This window comes from Sclerotinia sclerotiorum, genomic scaffold (assembly GCF_000146945.2).
Source record: "Sclerotinia sclerotiorum 1980 UF-70 scaffold_4 genomic scaffold, whole genome shotgun sequence".
In the NCBI taxonomy this organism is placed as follows: domain Eukaryota; kingdom Fungi; phylum Ascomycota; class Leotiomycetes; order Helotiales; family Sclerotiniaceae; genus Sclerotinia; species Sclerotinia sclerotiorum.
Genome location: NW_001820832.1, coordinates 178,789 through 191,593, shown reverse-complemented (window position 1 = coordinate 191,593; position 12,805 = coordinate 178,789). Strand labels below are relative to the sequence as shown.

General features: G+C 41.9%; 7 protein-coding genes across 7 annotated transcripts; 1 reads left to right on the top strand and 6 right to left on the bottom strand.

Annotated features, from left to right (window-relative positions):
• Positions 1 to 757: 757 nt before the first annotated feature.
• SS1G_03187 (predicted protein) lies at positions 758 to 883 on the bottom strand (the record flags this gene model as incomplete). Its single annotated transcript, XM_001595049.1, has 1 exon — positions 758 to 883. The coding sequence occupies one exon, from the start codon at positions 881 to 883 to the stop codon at positions 758 to 760; it is 126 nt and encodes a 41-aa protein (XP_001595099.1).
• A 667-nt stretch (positions 884 to 1,550) lies between these two features.
• SS1G_03186 (predicted protein) lies at positions 1,551 to 2,395 on the top strand (the record flags this gene model as incomplete). The annotated part of the gene is made up of 2 exons (XM_001595048.1): positions 1,551 to 1,572; positions 1,650 to 2,395. 2 exons carry the CDS (start codon positions 1,551 to 1,553, stop codon positions 2,393 to 2,395), a joined length of 768 nt encoding a protein of 255 aa, XP_001595098.1.
• A 317-nt stretch (positions 2,396 to 2,712) lies between these two features.
• SS1G_03185 (predicted protein) lies at positions 2,713 to 3,143 on the bottom strand (the record flags this gene model as incomplete). The annotated part of the gene is made up of 3 exons (XM_001595047.1): positions 2,713 to 2,778; positions 2,914 to 2,950; positions 2,989 to 3,143. 3 exons carry the CDS (start codon positions 3,141 to 3,143, stop codon positions 2,713 to 2,715), a joined length of 258 nt encoding a protein of 85 aa, XP_001595097.1.
• Positions 3,144 to 4,271: 1,128 nt separating this feature from the next.
• SS1G_03184 (hypothetical protein) lies at positions 4,272 to 5,163 on the bottom strand (the record flags this gene model as incomplete). The annotated part of the gene is made up of 2 exons (XM_001595046.1): positions 4,272 to 4,969; positions 5,031 to 5,163. 2 exons carry the CDS (start codon positions 5,161 to 5,163, stop codon positions 4,272 to 4,274), a joined length of 831 nt encoding a protein of 276 aa, XP_001595096.1.
• Positions 5,164 to 6,638: 1,475 nt separating this feature from the next.
• On the bottom strand, positions 6,639 to 8,728 carry SS1G_03183 (predicted protein; the record flags this gene model as incomplete). Its single annotated transcript, XM_001595045.1, has 2 exons — positions 6,639 to 8,571; positions 8,634 to 8,728. 2 exons carry the CDS (start codon positions 8,726 to 8,728, stop codon positions 6,639 to 6,641), a joined length of 2,028 nt encoding a protein of 675 aa, XP_001595095.1.
• Positions 8,729 to 9,137: 409 nt separating this feature from the next.
• On the bottom strand, positions 9,138 to 9,398 carry SS1G_03182 (predicted protein; the record flags this gene model as incomplete). Its single annotated transcript, XM_001595044.1, has 3 exons — positions 9,138 to 9,177; positions 9,225 to 9,297; positions 9,356 to 9,398. The coding sequence occupies 3 exons, from the start codon at positions 9,396 to 9,398 to the stop codon at positions 9,138 to 9,140; spliced, it is 156 nt and encodes a 51-aa protein (XP_001595094.1).
• A 1,145-nt stretch (positions 9,399 to 10,543) lies between these two features.
• Positions 10,544 to 12,010, bottom strand: SS1G_03181 (aspartate protease; the record flags this gene model as incomplete). The annotated part of the gene is made up of 4 exons (XM_001595043.1): positions 10,544 to 11,130; positions 11,197 to 11,426; positions 11,490 to 11,540; positions 11,670 to 12,010. 4 exons carry the CDS (start codon positions 12,008 to 12,010, stop codon positions 10,544 to 10,546), a joined length of 1,209 nt encoding a protein of 402 aa, XP_001595093.1.
• Positions 12,011 to 12,805: the final 795 nt, after the last annotated feature.

Genomic DNA, 12,805 nt, shown 5'->3' with positions numbered 1-12,805 from the left:
TGTTCTTGAGCTGTGGAATTGATGTCTTGTTGTGTATAATTTCTGGTACCTCGTCGACGAGGCTGGGCTGAAGGCTGAATTTTGTTTGTGTGTTAGACCAATGAGGTAATTGGATGCAATTGGATGGAGATTTGGTGATCATGGGGTGTGGAAATAGATTCAAATAGAGGTTATTGCTTAAGCGAGAGATGGGGTTTATGGTTGATAGTTTGTTATTATATCTTCACTTCCTTTATAATACTATATCGGCCTCAGTGATGTAATTATTCCTCTATCTCGATTATCTATTTGACCTGAACATTCATAAATATATCTTCGGAATACGAGTAACTTAGCCTCAGCTCCAAGAAATACAGTACGTTAAAAGGTTATATCGGCGGGACGAATTATTATTATCACACCCATGAACCATCAAAATCTTACACACTTCCAAAACTGAAACCGTGCAACCATTCACAGGTTTCATAGACAAACAACTACATAAAGTTTATTCCATTCTCACCTGTTTCCAAACGCGTTGCTCCGTTCCATTGGATGAGAAGACAAGTATGCCCTGAAGGATGAAAATGGGCGCCTCACCTAATGCCACTTTCAACTGGTCAATTCTTGAAAAGCCACGGTATTTCTATCTTGAAAGATACGTTTTCAAACGCTCCCAAGGTCGATTCAATGTAGGTTCTTCTCCTTTACCTGTTTATCTTTCTCCGGGGTGTTTGATCACCTCGCTCCGTGGTTATTGTCATTCTCGTTGATTGTCTTACTCCTTCTTATACTCTGATCTTCTCATACAGATTCTCATCTTTCTTTCACTATTTGTTTCTACTTTAGCGGCATTTTTTTCATACTGCACCTCTCTTCTCTTCCATTTTTGCGTTCCTGTCATGATGCACCAGGAATCATTATGCACAGTTCCGTCGCCACTTCATATCAAATGAACACATCATCCACCAAACGCTGAAGCACCGGAATATCTTTTTCGCTCTCTCAAAAACTGCGTCATCAGTCGGCGGGAACTGTTCTGGCACGAACTTCCCGTGGAAAAAAGATCGTTATCTTCTCAAACTAGTAATTTTCAAGGCTCAATTGAGTTACATCAGACAAATCACGTCGGAAAGCAAGGCTATTATGGTGTGTTGAGTCGCAAACGAAGAATCTCAAACGTGACAAGTTTCGACTCCTAGCAAACTGGCAAACCCATTCAACTTCCATCACCACGAACTGTCCGGAGAGTTTTTCCCTGCGCATTATCCCAATTCAATTATTGGGTACATCATACACCCAAGATCTCCACCAACAAGGTGATCTAGCTTTGGGATACATTCGAAACTTTTTTCTTTGCAAGACCTGAAGGTCTCCAAAGATACCATCAAAAACTTCCAAAATGCGACAGCATGCTTCAATGATTCTTGTCTGTCTGTTTTGCATTCTACACCTGACTAATGCCTTGTCACTTGCAAATTTTCAATTGGTCTCACCTACTGCAGTCTCATTGCGTTGTTTTCTGGAATATACTACTTTAATACCAACTTGCAAATTATCAGACTTCAATAATGGCTGCTCTCTCGCTTGTCAGTCAGCCTTAACTGCAAAAGGTACATGTGTCAAAAGTGCTTGTTCAGCAGATAATGTAAGTCCAAATACATTGTTAGGAATCGTCAAAAATGGTGGAATCATTGCAGCTTTATGTCCAAATTTCAAATCTTCTACTACATCATCGACTACACTGGTGAAAACCACGACTACGAGCGAAAGTACGAGCTCGACTACGAGCGCGGAAACTACATCGGCTAGTGTCATGACTTCGACGACGAATTCGGTGGTTATAACGTCTACTACGTCGAGTTCGAGTTCAGCACAAAGCTCTAGTTTGACTGCTTTTACAACGACATTCTCTGCGCTTCCTACCACGGCGCAGTCTACGAGTACGGAAACTTCGAGTTTTTCTCAAATATCACCTTCTCAAACATTATCGTCTCAAGAATCATCTTCTCAATCTTCATCATCTCAAGGATCATCTTCCCAATCTTCATCCTCTCAAACATTATCATCCGCTTCACTATCTACCAGTTCATCTGAATCAACATCACCTAGTTCTTCCGAATCATCAACATCTACCTCCTCAACCACGGATATAAATACAACATCAACCATAACCACAACCACATCCCAAACACCCTTATCTACCTATACAAAAACCACGACATCAAAATCAAAATCAACCAGCACGACTGCGGCAGAGTCAAATAATGGGGATGGAATTACTGGTGGTGGAAGCCCATTCGATATTGATGCGAATAGTGGAAGTCTGCCATCTGAAATGGGTAAGATGTCTGAGAGCTGGGTTATAGGTGTGGGGTTGATTTATGGAGGGTTGGGAATATGGTTTTTTGTGTGAGGGGTGGAGCTTGAGATTGTGGGGTTAGTAGGAATAGGAATGCGAGGATTGGATTGGATACGATAATGTGTAGGAAATCCTTCTTCTCTTCTCCTTTTTTGATTTGTACGATTACAGAGAGCGCGGGTCACTTGGTCACATTAAGTTATGACTCTGGATTTATTTGGGATTTGTCTGGGATAGGATTTGGAAAGCGCTGAAAGAGCGTTCATGGCGCGATTTGTACATTATTTTACGACGTTATGAAATTATTTAGGGAGGATGCGCGGGGATAAGTATGGTGTATTAGGAGAAGGAATATTATAAATGAATATTATCTAGGCACATATATGAATTTTTGAATCGGAATCGGAATCTGAACTTGGATACTTCGTATAGGCTACCTATTATATGCAGAGTAGAATATCGTACTTTATAAGATCGTATTGAAAACACATAGATGACCTATTGTTACGTAGTAACAGTCAACCTGTCCATATGAGCTTAGACCCCGTGGAAAAGCAAACCGATTCACATACAAAATTGTATGGTAATCGGTTCGTAGAGTCTCCCCACCTTCAGCAAGCACAGACATATAGTCTGATCCAAGTCACGTGATGGACCCTGCATATTCAGGGATACGAATCGTAGGTCCATACGAATCGAAGGTCCACAAACTCTCAGGATCCAAGAGATCCAATGGAGGACGAAGGTCTATATAATCAGGATGGTTTCCTTTGTGTAGAGCTTCGTGCTCAAGATCAATCATTTAGTATACTCTACTATTAGTTACGAATTGCATATCATTATTGTCATTACTTAAGTCCCTGCTTAACGCCTAGTTATAAACCACCTCGAGAGCCTAGAGCACTTCCACGTGATCTAGACGGCAAAACTCGCAACACCTATCTATTTATCTAAGTTTAGTTCAGATTAGATTAGATTCAATAGATATAAAACAATAAATAACTTATAAATACAAATAATTTAAATTTTAGATATAATTTTATTTTTGAAAAATAAAATATATTTAATTGATATTGGTATTAATATTGATATCTGTTAAAAGGGATGACCTTATACAGTGTTACGAGGTTGGCCGTCTAGATCACGTGGAAGTGCTCTAGGCTCTCGAGGTGGTTTATAACTAGGCGTCAAGCAGGGACTTAAAGTAATGACAATAATGATATGCAATTCGTAACTAATAGTAGAGTATACTAAATGATTGATCTTGAGCACGAAGCTCTATACAAAGGAAATCCATCTTGATTATATAGACCTTCGTGTTCTAGCTGATCAGTAGGATCAGTATGGCTCAGTACTGAGCTTGCTGATCCTCACTGAGTCAGTCACATGATATTGGTAACACGTGAGCGTCTTCTTGTTACCCGGCGTAACACACAGGGAATAGTGGGAAGCTGATAGTGCAGAACTGAGGCTTTATTGGCCTTTTATATTAATCACTCATTATCTAAGTTCTACGGAAGTGCGAAGCTCTCCTACATAGTCCTAATAGGACTAGTGCCCTGTGCACGTGCTACACAGGAACCATTCACTTTAACAATATCGAACATAAGAATCAATTTGAAATTGTTATCTTTTTTAATAACATATTAAATATTTATCTCGTAATGATAGAACTAAATGAGAGAAACAAACCAGGTTGCTACAAGCTATAAGAATAAAATCCGCAAATAACAAAAATCATAAAATTCAACAACACAATTGAAACTTTTTCAATAAAAAGAAAATAATCGCCCAGTATTATACAAACAATCCTACATAACTATAACATTCACAATACACGCAAAAAAAAAAAAATAACTTTCAACCTCGCTCATTTCCCAAAACGCCTTTGTTCCCCGACTCCAACTCAGCAGCAGCCCATCCATCACACTCAGCCAGACTTCTTTCCTTGCAAATGCCACGCAAACACCTTTTCAAAGATTTCCTTTCCATTTCCCATAATGGTGTCTCCATGACAAGGCACGATATTTTCAAAACCCCAGGAATTAATCCTCTTCACACTTTGATTGAACCCCGTTCTATCATTTTTACTAAATGCATACCATTGCATTCTCTTATGCCATGTTGCTGCTCCTTTCGTAGTCATTATCCCCCCAAATAACTTTGTAGCCCATCCTGAATTTGGATTCTCCCCAGTCTTAGAATATTGCTCTGTAGCTGGTAGATTAAACATTAAATCTGCTTCGATCAATGTTCTATCTGGTTTGTAATAGAATACCAATTCCTTATTCGGATGCGCATCCACATATTCATAATCGAAATCGGCGTCGAATTCTTCCGAGATCTTGATTTCCGCTTTGTTTTTCTGGGTAAAAATGGTTTGGAAATGGATATTGGTGACTTTGGGATTACTTTTGGATTGTTGGGCTCGTTTTTCCGCGAGCCCTTCTGGTGCGATGAAATGCGCATTTGGGTATGCGCTATGCCAGTCGGAGAGGAAGATGTGATGTTCGAGATCGGGTGCCGCGACGTATGCGACTCGGTTTCCGAGGGATTGGAGCTTGGTTGATACGGATGGGGTGAGGGCGACTGGGGAGAAGACGGCTAGTTGGCCGGATGTGAGTCGTACTGTTTGCATGGTTGATTAGCATTTGTATCGAGTGGTAGTGTGTAAAGAAGAGAGTCATACCTATAGTAGCTCTCCCACCGATTTTAATCATACCAAATCGAGAGAAAGGCACGGAAAGTGTCGTGATATTCGAAGTCACGTCACGAATAACCATGACTTTTTCTGGATCTGAAGGAACAAGTTTGTCGGACATTTTGAAAACGTATATGATGTATGTAGTTTTGTGTATGCTGTGATACTAGAAGATAGATCGTACAGTACAAGAGTTGATGTTGATATTGTAACTCTATAAAATTGCAGGTGATATTCGAGTATGGATTGTATGGTGGAGTGACCTAGGAATGTTCAGGCCCTATGACGTTACTTATGCGGGACACTCCGTGATCAAAGCTAAACAATCCGATGACCGTTTTCAACGTGCGTGTGAAGAAGACGAAAACCAAATCAACAAACACACATGCAGTTAGAGAATATAGGTAGTATAAGAAAAGCCTTATGAGCAGAGGATATAGAGAATGAATGTAACGAGAATACTCTAACCTTTATATACTCCAGAAAAGAAATGAAATGTTTCCTTGTTATTATCTACATTATTTTTTTTTCTTGCGTCTCTATTCAATGTACATGTCAGCATATGAGGTCTCGACCGACGAAGATGGATGTATTTAATAAGCATGGAGTATGTCCTCGGCAGTTTGTCAATTACAGGGATATGGAATGCCTATAATTAGCACGGATGGAGGGGACCTAGACACAATACCGATCGGATTAATATTAGACCACCTCTATTTCTTCATTAATTGGTGATATTACCTACATAGGTATTATAACGAGAAATTCTTGCCTGATTAGCCACACACAATCACAACTTCTCACATCGAGAAATATCAGGCCAAATCGGTACGATATTCGTCCGTACAGGGGTTTGGAAGAGCTCTAGATCATATGGTTATGAAATCATTTTGGACATCAACTTTTATGAAATGATCTTGAAATTACTTGAAATAATTCGAACTTCTAGATTTTCTGTATTTGTAAAGATAGACAAGGGCCTCGGGAGCTAAAGGTGTCTTCTTTCTAGATACATGGACTTGATCGTTAGTGGATGAATTAATATGAAATATCTTTGGAGTGTATTATTTTGCAGTTCTTTGCTATGTTACTTACGTAGGTAGAGAGACAATCTATGGATTGCAGCTGTTAAAATTCCGTAGGTAATCACCAAGGAATCTATAGAACGTATATCTCAAGTCCGGACATTCCGAAGTTGCAGCCTTCAGCATTCCACACATTCATAGAGGACAAATAACATCTAAAATCATATTATTTCTTATTTGATACAACTTTTAACAACCAATGCTATTTCAAATCACCTAATACCTAGCTAAACCGATCAGCAGAAATGATGACTGTAAAGAATCTAGTAACCAGTCGACTTTTTGTACTATCCTAAGGCTGTATCCCCTCTCATGTAGCAAATCCTCAATCTGCTCTACAAACCCGAGCAGATGCATCAAAGGAAATAAGCAGAAAGAAAACATATTCAAAGTAGAACCAAGTACGGAAGAAAACCATGAATGAACAAGCTAAGGAGAAACAACAGAGTATTTCGTTGATCCATCCCCAAACGAGCGTTGAACCACCAGCTTAATATTGCACCTGTAGATATCAACCAGGGAACTGGAATGTGACAGGAATGCCAAGGAACTCCATAAGATCGAATCTCCATATGTCCAATTGACGACTGATGGTCTGGGGTAAGATTTGGTTCATACCAAGGAAACCATTCGAGCCACTCTGTGCAACGAGTTGTTGAAGCCATTTACGAGAAGACTCATTTTCTGCAATCCAAACGTTGCGTTCATGCAAAGCAGTGAAGAGTAACCAAAGTATACCATAAACCACCCCGTGGAATGCCAAGCCTCTAAAAGTATGCCAAGTATCTGGTAGTCTTCCACGCCTTGGATTGAACAATACTGAAAAGAGTGATGATGCAGCTCGAGGTGCCCTAGCGACGTCCGCAGCTCCTTCAGCTCCAGATTCATCCGAAGACGATTTATCCTCCGGGGGTGATGGAATGTAGGGGGGTCTAGCAAGGAGTGTTGCAGGGATATAACTAAGAACACTCAATATATGCTTCAACCAGTGGCAAAAAAGGACGAGAAAATTGAATTCGACCAACAACCAGCAGACGATGGGATCGTGAGCGAATACTCGGAATGGAGTATAACGAACTGGTCCTGGGACAGGGACATTCGGTCCCGGCACATCGATGTACACAGTAGGTCCCGGAACAGGTACTTCGCGATCGACAAACTGAATAGGACCAGGAACAGGAATCAGAACTTCGACGGGCGGACCAGGAACTTCGACGATGATTTCTGGACCGGGAACGTAGACCTCTTTGATTTGGACGATTGTCTTACGACCAAAGCCGGAATCATCACGAACTCTTTTTATTTTGTTAATTGATTGTACGATGAAAGATAATTTATCTTCCTGCTCATCATGAGTGCTTTCATCTTCATCTTCGGAAGAAGAAATGCTGCTAATACTAACTGAATCCCCTTCTTTCAATGGCGGCTTTCCACCGGGGGCAGTGCTGCCCGAATAGGCCCCCGGCGCGGTGTTGAAACGCGTCTGTTGAGCGTCTTCAAGAGATCTCAACTGTTGAATGAGTCCATTTATTATATTAATATATCCCTTTAGTTCCACTTGCTCTTCAGCGGTTCGTCCAGTGGATGGCTTTGTCTTGAGTTCCTCGGTCACTGCTTCGAGCTTGACGCGAAGTTCTTTAGCTTCCACCTCTGACTTCTCTAAAGTTGCCCGTATCACCGCATTTTCTTTTTGAATCTCTCGAGCATCACTTCTGAAGTCTTCAAGTCTCTTTTCTTCAACTTTGATTTTCTCTTCGAGCTTTGTCTTCTCTTCTACATGAATATTTTGTAATTCCTGCATCGCCTCCCGAGTACCAATAACTTCAACTTGCAGCTTGGCAGCCTCATCTTGAGCTTTTTTAGTTTCCTCGGTCAATTTCTTGGTTTCACGTGCGTAGGTGAGAGCTTTCGTCCTCAACTCCCGGACATCCTCGTCCCGCTTTTTGGCTTGTTCATCTTGTTCATCGCACTTCTTTTCTCGCTCCGCGATCTGCACTTCGGCGTTCCTGATGTACTCTTCAATGGTCTGATTAGCTTGCTGCAAATCCACAATTTGTTTCCGAAGCTCACGGATGAGCTCTAGGTCTTGCGCGCTTGTTTGGGCCATTTTTTGCTTCAGTGCAAAATATTTCTCTTCAAGATCCTCGTAGTTGCGGTTTTTCTGCTTCTCTTCGATATATTTTGCTTCGGAATCGGCGTAATTTTCGTTCTTCTTTTCCTCGATATACCTTGCTTCCAATTTCGCAACGATTGATTCAGAGGCTGCAAGCTCGATGTGCGCGGCTTGAAGTCTTTGGTCGTAGGATTCAGATTGGGCGAGCCTCGCTTTGGCGACTCCTTCCGTTGCCTTAATGGTTATGTTTGCTTCTTTGAGCTGCCATTCGAGCTGCTTGTGCTTTGTTCGAAGTCCGACGCAATCGGTCCTTGGACAAGGTTTGAAAGGTCTGTACATTCCCAAATCAGCGTTGTTACACCCATCACGTGAATTTTCAACAAAAGAACTTACGTTCCATCCTTTTTCTTTGTGGATGGGTTTGGATCGAGGTTAAAGGTAAAGGTAGGTGCGTCAGTCGCGGCGGACTTTCCGAAATTCTTCGACATTGTTTCGTTGGTTGATAATCGTTCAGTCAATTATGGTTTGTACGATAAAGTCTTGAGGAACAAGATGAGGGAATAGTAAAATAAGAGGTCAAATACATATATATGCTCAGTCCTATGCTATATAATTATGTTATCCAACCGTATCCGTTATTTCTACTGAGTCATTGCAATTTTCTATTGTACGGCAAATTGTTGATTCATGATTGGCCGTATTGTTCTTCTGCTATTGTATGATCATTTCTATTGTCAACGATTCACTTTCGCCTGGCGAACCAAATTTCAAAGTTAGATATTGGGCCAACGGAAGACAGTGCGGTGATTGCCAGTCAGTTTAATCTTGCCAGCTCTAGTCATGGGAGAGGGTGCAGCAAATGTACCTGTATGCTGCAGTTGAACTTGAAACTTGGTTTCACTCCTTTGTGAAATTAGCCTCTGAAGTTCGAGGCAACCTAGGATCTTCAAGTATGAAGTATGGAGTGATTTTTACCATGCATACCAGCTATATACCACAAGTCTCGTGCTCACGAGTGCCAACCAAATGTACTTTGCTGCTTCCATAAGATTACAATCTGAATAAACACAGAGCTTCGAGTTCAAGGACTTTGGTTATATATAAAGCACACGAACCTTCCAAAACCAAACCTAGAGAAAGACAATCAGCAAGAAACATCGTCGCATCGCGTAAAACCCTTTCCCTAACTAGAAGGAAATGATCACATACAACCCAAGGAGCTAAGACATATCCCACACATCAAAGAGACACATCGAAGGGAAAGCAGAAAATGATAATATATCCATCTCCTAGATATATACACCCAGCTCAGCTCCGCCATAAAGTTTAAATCCTTAACAAACAATACATGTAACATTATGCGGGAAGCGCAGACAAAAATAAAATAAATGAATAAATAAATAAATAAATCTTCAAACAAAGCTCACAAATAGCAGATGCACTTGTACAGTACGTACCTATGTATCTATTTAAAAAGAAATTCCACAGGGCGTTAATAATATTAATCTTTCCGTACTAATGTGGGCGGGTAATGGTGGCTAAAACCATACTCTCTACCTACCTACATACCTACCTACTTATATACCATCAAATCAATACACAGTTCTTAGATACGATCATGATCATCATCTCACCTCAACAATCCACCCAACCCAACCCAGCCAAGCACAAACACAAACACAAACACAAACACAAACCAAATCAACCCTACTCTACCAAGTTCCAACAAAACCAAGCGCAACATCTAACAACAAAAAAAACCGCATCATCTTACATACATACATACCTATACCACAATTACAAGAGTAACACCCACTCACCCACCCACACACTCTCACATAACCCATAACCCATAACCATCTATCTGGACTCTGTACCTGCAGTTCAGATCTGCAAGAAAAACCCTTGGCGGGAAGCCCAAAAGATTGGGTGCCAATACTACTGGTGCTGTCGATTGGCACCCTAGATGTAATACCGAGCTTGGCTCTTGGCGTGTGTCAGGGGTGAGAATTACCTCTTCTAACCTCGCTACACTTCACTTCATCTCATGTCATCATCACGAATTAATTTTTAAGTTTCAAAAAAGGGTTTCACTCGAGCATTTTCAATAAGATGACAGCAGCAGTGTTTGTATGCGTTCAATTTTTGATAAGTCATTGAATATCATAGCTTGCAGAATTCCCGCTCGCAGAAATTCAAACGTGTGGTTGATCAGATCCATTCATTCCCAATATTTTCGTCCAAGTCATCCGTATCCCTTTTTGTCATTCTTACCAAATTTCCCACGATCGCATCATCACCCTTTATGCGGAAACGCTTGGAGCGAAACCCAAAGAAGGTCCAGACTTGTCGAAGACGACGTAGTAAGCGTTGAAGAAAACATCACCGTAGATGTTTTGGGAACCGCCACCAGCACTTTGGAGAGCACCGTAACAGGTGTTTCCGCTTGCAACTCCGTAGTTCAACAGCTCAGATGGGATGGTAACGTATGTGTTGCCGATCTTGAAGGACAAGGTTGGGAGAGTGGCGCTACATGGGAAAACGTATCCTCCGTACGAGTTGGAGTAGGAAGCACCCTTGACTTGAGCATAGTAGGCGCTGTTGGTAGCATCGCTCATGAGGATGAGAGTGGTTCCGGTGTCGGCAATACCGGTGTAACCGTTTGAGCTGTGGACGGCGGAGCCAACCTTGTAGGAGGTAGATGGGAATTCCCAGAAACCGTTTCCGGAGCTGACTGAGGTGTAAGTGAGACTTCCGGTGTATTTGCTGGAGTCAGTGTATCCGAAATCATATGCTCCGTCAGCGTTGACTGGGAGGTAAGCAGCGAAGAGTGGGGAGTTCAACGAGCTGATAGCGTTGTCAAAGAAGGTGGATTGAGATCTTGGGTAAACTAATAGAATGCGAAGTTAGACACAGTTTTTTGTGGTCAATAATGCTTCAGCTTAAGGATGCTTACCAGTGTTGATGCTGCTGAAAGCCATACCGACAAGTCCATCGGAGGCGTCGCTGACGAATTCAGAAGAAACTTGGTTGGCAAGTTCGACTGCTTGGCCGGTGACAGTAGTCTTACCGATAGTAACGGTATCGGTACCTACAACACCACTGGCTCCGGATCCATCGGCATATGAAATGTCCCAAGAGTAACCTGAAAGAGATCTGTATGTGCTGCTCTTGCTGGAGGTGTAGCTAAAATACTTCATTAATTCATGTCTTATGGTTGCCATTTTTTACAGGCATGATGGTACTTACATGTCGTGACCTGAGCGGGAGGAGGAGCTGAGGAGAGAGGAGAATACCCATCTAGTGAAATAGTTAGCTTGGTGAACAAGGTGAATGATATTCGATGAGCGTGAATTAAGGCAGAATGGATATGCTTTCAGGCAGCACGAGCATGCAGGCGCAAAATATGGTAGAAAATGGTAAACTTACAAATCTGCTGAACCAGTGTCCAAATCAAGGTTGAGAGTTTGACCTCCAACGGTAACTGGGATGAGGTACTCAGCAGCATCTGCTGGAGTAGCAGTAACGGAGGAGTCTTGTCTCTTGCGGAGTGCCGACATGAACGCATCAGACATTGGCTGAGTGGGCTGGATGTGGTATTTGGCATATGCCTTGAGCAAAGCAGCGGTACCATTGCGAACGTGGTTTGGGTTGTGGATTGCTGGTACACTGTGGGCGCCAGCACCGGTAGCAGCGGTTGCTGGAACTGGAGCTGGTGCTGCGTGAGCAATGGCTCCGAGAGCGAGGAAGGCAGTGATTTGGGAAAGCATCTTGACAGGTACTCAGATGTGATGTGCAAATCGAGGGAAGAGAGGAAGACTTGGGTAATGAAGATGGGGATGAAGAACTCAAAGCAAGAGGATTCACTGCCTTCTTATACACATCAAGATATACCGAGGCGCCTTTAGATTAGACCATCGTATTCTCTATCACATCACTGCCAGGATAGATTAACGCAACATGTGGTGAATTATTGTGACATACAAAAAAGACAGTGCAGAAACGATGATTTCGTGGGGCTTGGTGGGTCAGAGTGAATCCAACGGCTCCAGATATGGCAGGTTGATGTTGCTCTGGTTAAATCGTGGGGCATGTCCGGGATGTACCAAGCTAACATCTCTCCGATGGACCATCGGATTGCTCTTGATAAGCAAAGCTTGCCTGTGCTGAAGGAACCTAAACACAGGAGGAAGGTGACCGGCCCTTGACATAAGGAGATTTAATGAGGGGTGGAGTCTCGCCGTAAAGAGATCTGCATCTTGTCCTCCGGCTAAAGCTTGTATAGCGTCTTCAAGGCAATAGCTACAAATTCGGACTAATTTACTTCGTGAAGAACGAAGAAACAAGAAACAGCAAGAAATAATCTCGAGTGCCGGGAGTTGTGCATCGGTGATTTGAGAAACATAACCAGTCACGGACCTACATTAATCCCGCACTGATAATTAGCCATACTCCGTAAGCCGGTTTACGGGGTACGCCAAAAGTCAACTATCAAAACAAATTGTAATATTTTCAATTCTAATAAAAAGTTATAAAAGATTGCTATATATAGTGAATAATCCTAT